The sequence below is a fragment of the Lycium barbarum genome, chromosome 1, assembly GCF_019175385.1.
Source record: "Lycium barbarum isolate Lr01 chromosome 1, ASM1917538v2, whole genome shotgun sequence".
NCBI classification, from domain to species: domain Eukaryota; kingdom Viridiplantae; phylum Streptophyta; class Magnoliopsida; order Solanales; family Solanaceae; genus Lycium; species Lycium barbarum.
The window spans coordinates 19,995,392-20,008,311 of NC_083337.1; the positions used below are offsets into that span (position 1 = coordinate 19,995,392).

General features: G+C 40.9%; 1 protein-coding gene across 1 annotated transcript; it reads left to right on the forward strand.

The window, feature by feature from the left end:
* Positions 1–266: 266 nt before the first annotated feature.
* On the forward strand, positions 267–2,567 carry LOC132610426 (uncharacterized). Its single transcript, XM_060324724.1, has 3 exons — positions 267–404; positions 521–807; positions 2,147–2,567. Exons 1-3 carry the CDS (start codon positions 267–269, stop codon positions 2,565–2,567), a joined length of 846 nt encoding a protein of 281 aa, XP_060180707.1.
* The last annotated feature ends 10,353 nt before the right edge of the window (positions 2,568–12,920 follow it).

Here is a 12,920-nt window from a genome sequence, read left to right on the forward strand (position 1 = left end):
TTCACCTTAACAAATGGCACTTGCATGCTTCAATCGTTTAGGATAGCCTTAACTCAAAAAGGTTTTAGGGACGCGAGTAGCATAAATATCTATTAAAATTACATGAATGCTTGCTACGTATTTCACATGTCTACTTGCTATGTGTGTTATCATGTATTAAGGATTGAATACATTTTGATCTGATGATCCAAAAAACTACACATCAAAAGGAAAACCAAAAGCTTAAAACTTACCCAAATTCATCTCCATTAAAGGGTTGACTTGCGATGGCAAACCAAGGAGAACAAGAGATGCGAACTCTGGGAGAAACAGCAGAAATGTTGAGAGACAAAGTACTACAAATAGAGAAGCACCTCCAAGAGATAGGGAGGAAAATTGAAGAAGTGGACCGACTGCTTGAGATGGTTAGAAATCCACCTGAGGGCATACCCCAAGAACAGTATTATGGGAATGTCCCGGAGGAAGTAAAGGAGTTAGTGCTGAAGTATATACCTCTGGAGAGGAGGCTCATGACTCCTAGAGAAGGGACTCCAAGGGGAATGGAGGAAAGCAAAGGAGCTGGATTAGATCATTGGTGACAGACCCACAAGGGGAGTCAGAGCCTCAACAGGAAGCCTCTGAACTAGTCGAAGAGGAAGAGCCCAAGGAAGAGGAAGAAGATCCTCAGAATATAGAGAGAGAGGAATCAGAACCCGTTGACGTGGGAGCTGAGAGGGAAGAAGAACCATTCGGGATGTTCCCGGAGTTCGCAGAGTTTGAGAATGAGTCAAATGAAGAATCTGACTATTATGCCCCGACCAACGAAGGGTCTGACTTTTATACATCATCGCCCATAATGGTGCCTGCCACCTCCACCATGGCATCCGAAAATTTTAGAAGGGTAGGTCCCTCTAAAACAGCTTGGTGAGGAATCGCCTTCAAAGCCCATTCCTCCTCATTCAGAGTGGCCTCACGGCTTGTCACATGTAAGGAGGTGTATGAAAGGATATTCTCCACAGGAGTGCCTTGCACCACCAGGGTTAGGTTACTGCCGCCCGAGTTAGTGTATGCATACAAGAGGTGTCCGTTCCACTGCAACCAAGTTGGTCACACCCTAAATTAGTGCTTGGGGTTGAGAAGAAGAATTTGCAATCTGATTGATGATAGGATCATCGGGACTCTGTGCGGGTCATACACCTTATTAGTTCATGATCCTATCATCCCTGGAGAGGGAGTCACCTCTACCACTCAGATCTAGCTGTATGATTTCACAATCTTCGAGGAATCGTACGCCCGCATATTCTTGACTCTTGCTAGTCTAAGGAAGGTTAGACCCGTGGAACCCGCCCACGAGCCCACACCATTAAGGCCTAACAGGAACAAGTTTTGTCTGTTTAATACAGGAGCTATAGGGCATGATATAGAAGAGTGCTACGCCTTCAAGATCAAACTTGAACACAAGATTAGTACAGGAGAAATTATGTTCATCTTACCACCACCGTACTAAGAAGGAAAGAGGACAATAGGGAGAGTGAGTTCGTAAAGACAGCGACTCGTAGAGCTGTATTTTTGGGTAGATAATAGGTGTCCCCATTTTTTCACGTAAAAGGTTACCCCCCTCCCCATAAATATTGTAAGGAACCGCGCCGATCTGACGTCCCTATGGAGGGATAGGCGGGAAGCCCTAGTCGGGCCTGGTCTGGGGATGTCTTTAGCTAGGTTTAGTTTAAAGGATACTTGGGATATATATATATATACACCTTCTTTTGTAAAACGAACTACGACAGGGCCTAATTTCCCATGGTAGGATACATAGACAGTCTACATAAGACTCGGCCCCTACATATTATAAATTAAAATTCCCCCCATTTGATTAACTTCTATAACAAGGGAGAGTTTTCCGTGGTAAGTCAGCCATAAAGCCCATTGGACCAAGATCCACCCAAACAATCATAAGCCCACAAACGTCCGAGCCTTTAAGACAGAGGATCAAAAGTGTTCAAGCTTAATATATGATATTACATGTTATGTGCGCTTTAAATATCAATTTGTGATATCTTATTTTATACTGTATGACCATTAACTAACATTATCTACCGTTGAGTTATTCTTGTCTTATAGAACGAGGTCGATTAGTGTAGCACTGAAAGCTGGCATACTTTACTAGATCCAAAGCTGCATTAGCACCCCTCCCAGACAAAGGTAAAGAGAAAATGAATGGTACTCCCAAGAACAGAACTGAGCTCGCTCTTCGCGACAGGGATACCCAAGATCCGCAAGAAGTATCGTCCCAAAAAGATGTAATCGCGACACTGCTAACCGCCGTTACGGCTCTACAAGAAAAGATAGCACGGAATGAGGCAACGAATGCAGGCAAGGATGCCTCGACAGAGGAAAGAAGGCCTCCTCCTCCATTTCCTTCTCTGAGCTCGACAATACCCGATCACTTCCCCATATACCTGCCAGGAACCATCCCACCTCCACTGAGCTCCACCAATCTAAATTATGTTGGAACTTATTACCGCACTCCTCTCCCATCAAAATGCACTCAAGTCCCAGGGACCACCCACTCATTCCCTTCTTACTAGGTTCCCCATTTCGTCAGTCCGGCAGGCCAGCCGCGTTCTCCAGCTCCGTCAACTAGGAAAATCGCCACTACCCCGCTCAACCACACAGTCCACCAGGTCTCGTTCTTCACTCCCAACATCCCCAGTGAGTGCTCTCCGGGGAACAAGGAAATAGACCATTAAGAAGAATTGGAAAGGACCTGGAGAGCCCAACAGGATAAGCGGGAAAGATATATGGAGAAAAAGATGGAAGAATTACTGGAGAAGTCCAACAGTTCTACAAGAAAGGCTACAGGCCTAAGATATGATGACCTATGCATGCACCCAGATCTGGACTTGCCCGAGAGGTTCAAAATCCCAAAATTTGAGATATTCGAGAGAGTAGGTAATCCCAAGGCACACCTCCAATCCTACTATGACCAACTGGTTGGAGTAAAGAAAAACGAACCTCTGATCATGCAACTATTCAGTCGTAGCCTGAATGGAGAAGCCGCTGAATGGTTCGCGACTTAAGATATGCGGCAATGGAATGTTTGGGAAGCCATGGTGGAATCCTTCATGGAGAGGTTTCGTTTCAACGTCGAAACGGTGCCAGACCGCTATTATCTGGAAAAGTTCAAACATAAATCGACAGAAAACTATAGGGAATTCGCCAGCAGGTGGAGGGTCGAGGCATCCCGTGTACAACCTCCAATGTGTGAAGGAGAGCTAGTCTCTGTGTTCATCAGGTCCCAAGAACCTGATTTCTACGACAGAATGCTGTCTATGGCTGGAAGATCGTTTGCTGAATTGGTCAAAATGGGAGAGGCTATAGAAGATGGCCTCAAGTCTGGCAAAATATTTAGCGTCTTCAACAAGGCATCGGGGAAAGCTGCTATAAAAATATTCCGCAAGAAGAAAGAGGACGTTGCCAGTGTATCCCACACCCCAAATCCAAGCCCGAAAGAACCACAATCCACTCGCATAGCTGCACCCCTCATAAATTATCCTACACTTGTGTACTACGCACCGCCCAACTCTACCACCACAGTACCAGCTTACACGGCTCCGCCTAGTGTTCGTGTATCCGCTCCCACCTACCAAGCACCACCCCAACAGAATTATGGCTCAAATAACCCACCACAAGCCTATCAACCACCGCAAAATTATCAAAATCAAGAAAGAATCAGCCGCCACCCCCAACATACAATGCTCCACGTCCTACCTTCGAGAGAAGGCCGGTAAGGGAATTCACCAGGCTCCTCGAGCCTAGGGCTAGACTCTTCGAAAGGTCATTGGTGGCGGGTTTGATTCAGAAGGTTCCACCGAAGCCGGCACAACCGGGAAATAGACTTTATCGGGCCGATCAGACCTGCACCTATCGTTCAGGAAATGGGCAAAGCACTGAAGATTATATAAATAATGTAACATCCCGTAAATCCGAGTTAGGTGTGAATGTGAAATAATTAGGGATTTAGATGTCATCTTAGCTATATGGATCCCTTCGGGATGGGTACATGTCAAGCCCCAAATTTGGAGGGCCGCGACCGGCACCCGGTGCCTACCTGGACCGGGCGAACCAACTTTTAAACTTACATTTATCTAAGAACATGGATAGGCCTAAAGTGGCACCTGCACTTAGAACAATCCAAACAAAGATATATACATATAACTCTCTGCAGTCTGGCCACCTCCTCAAGAAACAAAACGTAATGATATGCGGTCCGGCCGTCTCATGGAATATATGCGAAACTGCTCAGACCACTGTACGAGCCGAAACGACTCTTATAAGTAACTATGCATCAATGGATGAGCCACAGGGCCACGGACTGACTGACTGTACTGTACATGTGTCTACAAGCCTCTAAAGAAGCACAACTAAGACATGGGTAGGATAGGGCTCCGGCTCACCCGTCATCCATAAACATAAAAGAAAGACTCCACATAGACCTGACAACTCCGAACAAAAGGGAGCTCACCACCAGCGGATGTCAAGTACTATCTACTGAGGAGTTCTATCAATCTGTCGATCTGTACCTGCAGGCATGAATGCAGCGCCCCCCAGCAAAAGGGACGTCAATACAAAAAATATACCGAGTATGTAGGGCAGAAGAGTAACATACACATAGAAATCATGAATGAAATCTGAAATCATAAGCTAAACTGACTGACTGAATACATCTGTATGTCTGACTGTCTGAACATAATTTTATAAATGCATCTATATGTCCGACTATCTGAACATACCTCTATGAATGCATCTGCTTACTGAAAATGCTTCTGAGGGCGTATGATATGCATAGGTCATAGTGCCGAGGAACGTACGACCCGATCTATATCCCATATAGGCCCCTTCAGGAATATTAGCATAACGGCCCCTTCGGGCAGCCCCTTCGGGCATCATAATCACCATCACTGTGCACCAGCTGATCAGGTGGTAATGCGTATATAACGCCTCGCCCATTTCCCCATACCCCATATATATACCTGGAAGCTTACTTCTCGACTTTTCCAACTTACTTTCTGTCTTGCAATCTACATAAGATCATTCATGGTCTTGTAATCTACATGTAAAACCATTCATACTATTGTTAGGCTCATTATCATATGCTTGTCTTAAGCCTTCAATTTAAATCCATTTAGAATCTGCCGAAATTCTTGTAGCATCTCCCCTGTTTATATGTCCAGCCCGAAATCACAATTCAGCAACCAATCAACAACAACAACAATACCAACCTCAACAACAATATTATCAACACCAAAATATTCCATAAACATCCCACACGATGTTTTATCCAATTTCCCGACCCATAAATTCATTATACGCTCATTTAGTAACTTTTCCTCCGTAAATAGGCTTTAATCAATACTAATAAGGAAAGATTCATACCTTTCACCGGCTATAATTTCAATATCTTTGATTATCACCTCGAATCCAAGCTGAGTTTCACTGCAATTTGATATTATAATCGCTGCTATATGTTGTCCGAACTTAAATTCGGGGATTTCACTTAATTTGCATTAAAATCTAGTGAACGGAAGTTGGGAGAATTTTCTAAAACATTTGGGAAATATTTGGAGTACTTTTGGGCTGAAAAATGAGATTTAGGATCAGATTTGATCCTTAAATAGTGGGTCAAATTCGGGTCGGGGTCACTGTAGCAGTACTGTAGCAAGTCGGTACTGTAGCAGTACTGTAGCAGACCGGTTACTGTAGCAGCGTTTCTGCTCTGTCAGCCTAACTTATAACGTCCATAATTCTCTACTCCGATGTCGTATCGATGAGAGGTTTGTTGCATTGGAAACTAGACTCGACGAACTTGACCTTAGGCTTTTGTTTCACCTCAAAACTCCTCATAGTCTAAAATATATTCCTTCCCCAAGTTGGACAAGAATTATCGTACGAAACCTTGCCCATCTTTTCTCCAAAGTCATACTAAGTTTCTTCTACTCATTTCCTTATAGGATCTTCCGGTATTCCTTATATACATCCTTTACTCATAAAATATACTTAATAATGCTTCACTTCATATATTCCAAAGTTATTTTACTTAGCCATAGCTCGACATACATATGCTTAAATTTAACAAGTGCTTCTTCAAAAGTACGGGATAACATCCTTCCCCCCTTAGGAACATTCGTCCCCGAATGTTAAAATAGAGCTCATTCTGATGTTTCTTTCAATATTTTCACCGGTGTTTGCTGGTATTGACTTGACTTACTTGCAGTCTTACTCACGCATTCAGAGCTGAACTTATTCGAACTATGCAACTTATGATCCTCTTTGCGGTTCCTTGGAGGCTATACACCTTATATTAATAAATCGCAACTTTAATTTATAGACTTATGACGCTATATCATTTTCCTGAAGCGACAGTCCTCTTTTATTCATTTCGGGGTCGAAACCTTTCTACTTATGGTCCATTCAATCTTCCCTCATATTCTACTGACCATTTTCGATAACTTATTTATTAACCCCATCATTCATATACATAGCGATCAACCTGATATTTAATTATCATCACCAAGAGTTCCTAAAATACTCTGAGCTTTACTCTTTATTTCCCAGTTGATCGCCATTTGTATTGTGAGCTCTTCTGCTAAAAGGTTACTCTATCTCTCGTCTGCATACCGTTCAGTTGTGTCGGCACTGATTGATTCTGCTCAACTAGTTAATATTCCTTACCCCTTTTGGGTTTTCTTACACTAAATCTGTGGCATTTCCAGTCTTACTGCAGTAGTACTCGATAATTCCTTATACTGGAGCGCCTCAATTTCTGACGATTAATCTTCCTTGGATTCCTTGGTTCCTTTTTATGAGAAATAACATAGTTTCTTCTTAACATATACAGTTCTTTCTTATGCAGTTACTAGCTCATCGTCCTCACGTACATGTAGACTCTATATTCATGGTTTCACAATTCTTTTGGTGTTTCTTGACTACTATTGATTTGCTATCAATGGGTGTATTCCCGGGTTCAACGAATTCCTTGCCCAATCAATTCTTGGGTACTATTCTCCTCCTTTTGTGGCTAAAATTTATGTTCATACTCACGGTCATCTCTTTTTCGTATCACTCGTCTGCCGACTAACTCCTCATACTTTATCATCCTCGTTGTCTCTTCGACTTCTGTCATTTACATCCTCATATACTCGTTTACCCAATACTTATCATATACTTTTATCCAATTTTGGTCTTATCTTCCCTTTTATCCCAATATACCAGAAATCCTTATTTCTTTTGATCTCCACGTATCCTTCATACGCTTCACAGATGTTCCGTTCCCTCATCTTCTTGGGATATAACTTATTCTTCCCCCTTAAGGATAACCTCAGAAACTGGTAATGTAGTACCCCTTGCTTTCCTATAGCAACTGAATCGATCCTTGCTGTATTTTATCTTCCAGCTAATGTCACACCGAAATTTCCTTTCATCCATACACTTTACTTGATTCTCTCTTGTTCTTGATAAGGCTTCTTATGCTCGGTCTGACTATCGGTAATTATTGTACCTACTCCCAGAGTATCTCAAATCTCTTCTTCAAGGATCCATTTCTTTCAATTTATTCTTAAGGTTGCTAATCCCTTAATCAAGCTGATAAATTAGGGATACATTTTGAAATTTGCCTAAACGGGAACCAAGCTCCATATCATGCAGCGAATTCAAATCATTTCACTCTTTCCTTTGTCTGCAGTTTTCAATCATAGACATTTCCTTCCTAGAAGAACCATTATTTTGCTCGTTCCATGAGAGTTCATTGTCACTAGCTTTGTTCCAATCAGATGCGTCATCTCTTTATTACCTCTTTTGAGGTTCTTCTTTGACTCTTGGCCTTTGTTTATTTTTTTTTACCTGATAAGTCTTCCCCATAGCCTAGCATACCCTATTTGTTGTTTGAGTTTATCAGTCGCATAGATATCTAAAGTTCTTAGATACTCATTTCCTCTGTTTACCTTTGCGATTGAAGGCTTTTGTTTGTTTCCCTCTCTTTTACCGACCTTATCCTTTAGCCAAGCAAATCTGGTTTCTTCTTTCCATACCATCGTAAGTCAATGTACTATCGCAACTATTTCCCACGACCTGCTCTTTCATTTTCCCAGCTCATACTGTTCTGTAGTTCTTCTTTACTAAGTGGTTGTACCATAGTCAGGTGTCTTAGTTCCTCCAACATCTTGTCGATCCTTGTCCTAACCATAAATACCCATAAAATATTTCTTTTTCTTCCTCCTACCATCCCTTTCTTGACTTCCCTTTTCGATGCCGTAACTTGTCCATATTCATGTATATCCCTCGCATATTCATCCTATTTCCTTTACTATCATATCTCTGCACTCCCTATCAAGACCATTGTTTTATGGCATCAATGCTTGCTTCTGGCCAAACCTGCGAACTTTATTAATCGTGTCACTTCTTTAACCAATTCATTAACACACCTTCTCTTACTCTTATCCTTATAGTTTCCCTGAATTCCCTTTACTCAATAAACGCCCTTTTCCCATTTACCATTCTATAATAATTGCCTGGGAGTCTGTAGAACATTCCACTATAAGTATAAATCCGTTCTATTGCAAAGATCATTTCTTGGGGCGTTTTTCCATTTTCTAGGTGAGCGTATCAATATGGCTTCATATTTACCCCTTCGGGTATACCTTAAGAGTCAGAAATCCCTTGACACTTTTTATAAAATCTGATTATTCTTCCTGAGGTTACATGCATATCCATCGTTATTATACTTCGATCCTATCTACCAAAATCTGTTTCCGGGATTTTCGCATTTTCCCTTTATCACCTTTTGCCACACTTTATCCTTCCTGCTCGTTTACTTTAAAAATTTATCCGAATGGCTTTCCGTCTCTACCACCGCCTTAACCCTTCCCGCGGATACTTTGCTCGATCCTTAATAGGAACATATTTCTCCTTCTCACGTTTCTTTTCTTATCTTGACATCACAATCTTCTCCTTACTCTTATGCATACCTATTAGTCTTCTCCCTGTTATTGTTGCATCATGATTATCTAGCTTTTAATATTCAGAGGAAACCAATATCGATCTACCAGAGCCCTACCTTAGCTTCAATATCCAGCCCAACCAATTCCTTTAGCACATCATAAGATTGATCATAAGGGCACACATAATATTTAATGTAGCCACACATGACTTATCATTTGTGTCGCTTTTCAATATCTTACTTACAAAATACTCCCTTTGCTTTTTAACTCTGTCCTGAGTCTGTGACTTATTACATCTCCTATCTTTTTGACCAGCTAGCCAGACTCCTACCTTACAATCATTTTCAAATTCTAATCGTAAGGCTCATATGCTCCTAATTTTCCCTTAGCTATTCTAATTTCTCATACCTTTCGCATGTCTGAATTTGGAGGACTTCTTAGCATATTTTTCTAAGCCCTGATTATGAGTTTCTGGGAATATAGACTTATTGAATAATCTCGGCTCGAACACCTACTCTACTTTTTTTTTCATAATCCAAGTGACCTTCACAACATTCGTCTGAAAAAAATAATCAAGGTGAAACCTTCTCATAAGGATCAACTATTGCCTGAAGTTGGTATGATCTTCATTTCTTTAATTGGTCAACAACATTGCATATTAGGAATTATATAAATAATCCAGAAGGCAATCACAGTTGTAGCCCAGCTTACATAACCACTTCTCATTCCTGGGTTCGAGGTCATCATTAGTATCAGAAGTAACTTGGTCATAATGATTCTCAGAATAGTACCAACTATCGAATACTCAGAGCCCCCTTGAAGCTAAATAACTGGTGACTTCTGAATCCCAAAGCAAACTTACATCATATAGGGAAGTTTCAATAAAACGAGTCCATGTGTCTATTATCAACCCGTCCTGATCTTACATATACGTACTTCTAAAATGAAGCCTTCCCCTACTCATTAACTTCCTTTTTCCTTATCAATATCTCTTCATTATCTCTTACTTGTCAATCTATGAATCGTAATACTGTACTTGAGTTCTTAAGGTCAGCTTTCCCTATATCTTCAATGAGCCTCAATCCTCTGAAATCTTGAATGCAACTCATTCCAGTTCATCTAACTACTAATTACCTTTCCTCCTGGGTTCATCCCTTAATTCAAATTAGAATCGTTCTAAAACTCCTCTTTAGAAGTGTCTCATAATTGTTTACTCACTCATAGCTTACCAAACGTCTGGTTGTGACATTTACCTTTACTATTTCTCTATGGCATAGACATTCAAATAATTCAATTTGTAAAAAATTTGGCAGAGTTTTCTCTATAATCCTTACTACCTCAACCCTGCGCACAGCCCAGAAAACACATCCAATGTCTCTCAGGGAAATTACAAATACAAGTGGCACCCCGCTCATGTACTAGTCGTCCATATACATCAATATCAATAAAGTAGGGAACATACCTTTCGGGTCAAAAAACTTCAATTCTAATAAATTTCTCCAAGTTGTATAATTAACTGCTCATCCACAACCCAAAATATTTAGGGTTAGAATCAGGGACTTCATATCCTATGGCTTAGCTCTACAGTACAATCAAAGATAAGAAAGAAAAGTAACCATTCTAAATCACCTTTAGCTTTCTGTTTATAAATGTGGCGCGCAACACACCATAAACAAGGCTCTACTAGACACGGCTTGTAGACAACCCTAGGATAGAACTGCTCTGATACCAAGTTTGTCACGCCCCAAATTTGGAAGGCCGCGATCGGCACCCGGTGCCTACCTGGACCGGGCGAACCAACATTTAAACTTACATTTATCTAAGAACATGGATAGGCTTAAAGTGGCCACCTGCTCTCAGAAAAATCCCAACAAAGATATATACATATAACTCTCTGCAGTCTGGCCGCCTCCTCAAGAAACAAAACGTGTCTGGCCGCCTCATGGAATATATGCAAAACTGCTCAGACCACTGTACGAGCCGAAACGACTCTTATAAGTAACTATGCATCAAAGGATGGGCCACAAGGCCACGGACTGACTGACTGTACTGTACATGTGTCTACAAGCCTCTAAAGAAGCACAACTAAGTCATGGGTAGGACAGGGCTCCGACTCACCTGTCGTCCATAAACATAAAAGAAAGACTCCACATAGACCTGGCAACTCCGAACAAAAGGGAGCTCACCACCAACGGATGTCAAGTACTGTCTACTGAGGAGTTCTGTCAATCTGTCGATCTGTACCTGCAGGCATGAATGCAGCGCCCCCCAACAAAAGGGACGTCAGTAGAAAAATGTACCGAGTATGTAGGGCAGAAAAGTAACATACACATAAGAGTCATGAATGAAATCTGAAATCATAAGCTAAACTGACTAACTGAATACATCTGTATATCTGACTGTCTAAACATAACTGTATGAATGCATTTATATGTCTGACTATCTTAACATACTTGTATGAATGCATCTGCTTACTGAAAATGCTTCTGAGGGCGTATGATATGCATAGGTCATAGTGCCGAGGAACGTACGGCCCGATCCATATCCTATATAGGCCCTTTCGGGCATAATAACATAATGGCCCCTTCAGGAATAATAGCATAACAGCCCCTTCGGGCATCATAATCATCATCACTGTGCACCAGCTGATCAGGTGGTAATGCGTATATAACGCCTCGCTCATTTCCCTATACCCCATATATATATACACACATAATATACGCGTATATAACACCTTCTGGTCACGGGTCAATATGCATATATGTAAATGAATGCAATGCATGAATTTGAACTAACATAATCATGATATAAACTCAGGACCTATGAACAGAAGGAACGATCATAACAAGGGGTATAGGATCATCAAGAATTGAGATACTCCTAGTACTTCTAAGAGTAGAGTAATATGGAGACTCGATTACTCGTTGTTCGCTCATGTCATAGGATCATGCCAAAATGAAAGAAAGGGAAAGCCTTGACATACCTGGAAGCTTACTTCTCGACTTTTCCAACTTACTTTCTGTCTTGCAATCTACATAAGATCATTCATGGTCTTGTAATCTACATGTAAAACCATTCATACTATTGTTAGGCTCATTATCATATGCTTGTCTTAAGCCTTCAATTTAAATCCATTTAGAATCTGCCGAAATTCTTGCAGCATCTCCCCTGTTTATATGTCCAGCTCGAAATCACAATTCAACAACCAATCAACAACAACAACAATACCAACCTCAGCAACAATATTATCAACACCAAAATATTCCATAAACATCCCACACGATGTTTTATCTAATTTCTCGACCCATAAATTCATTATACGCTCATTTAGTAACTTTTCCTTCGTAAATAGGCTTAAATCAATACTAATAAGGAAAGATTCATACCTTTCACCGACTAGAATTACAATATTTTCGATTATTACCTCGAATTTTCACCGCAATTTGATATTATAATCGTAGCTATGTGTTTTCCGAACTTAAATTCGAGGATTTCACTTAATTTGCGTTAAAATCTAGTGAACGAAAGTTGGGAGAATTTTCTAGAACATTTGGGAAATATTTGGAGTACTTTTGGGCTGAAAAATGAGGTTTAGGATCAGATTTGATCCTTAAATAGTGGGTCAAATTCGGGGGGTCACTGTAGCAGTTTACTGTAGCAGCGTTTCTGCTCTGTCAGCCTAACTTGTAACGTCCATAATTCTCTACTCCGATGTCGTATCGACGAGCGGTTTGCTGCATTAGAAACTAGAATCGACGAACTTGATTTTAGGCTTTTGTTTCACCTCAAAAAACTCCTCATACTCTAAAAGATATTCCTTCCCCAATTTGGACTAGAATTATCGTACGAAACCTTTCCCATCTTTTCTCCAAAGTCATACTACTCAATGTCTTCTACTCATTTCCTTATAGGATCTTCCGGTATTCCTTATATACATCCTTTACT

Coding starts and splice junctions, on each gene's coding strand:
- LOC132610426 (XM_060324724.1), top strand. CDS start 267: ATGGCAAACCAAGGAGAACAAGAGATGCGAACTCTGGGAGAAACAGCA. Junction 405..520: donor TGGACCGACTGCTTGAGATG/GTTAGAAATCCA, acceptor CATGACTCCTAG/AGAAGGGACTCCAAGGGGAA. Junction 808..2,146: donor TATGCCCCGACCAACGAAGG/GTCTGACTTTTA, acceptor ATACTTTACTAG/ATCCAAAGCTGCATTAGCAC.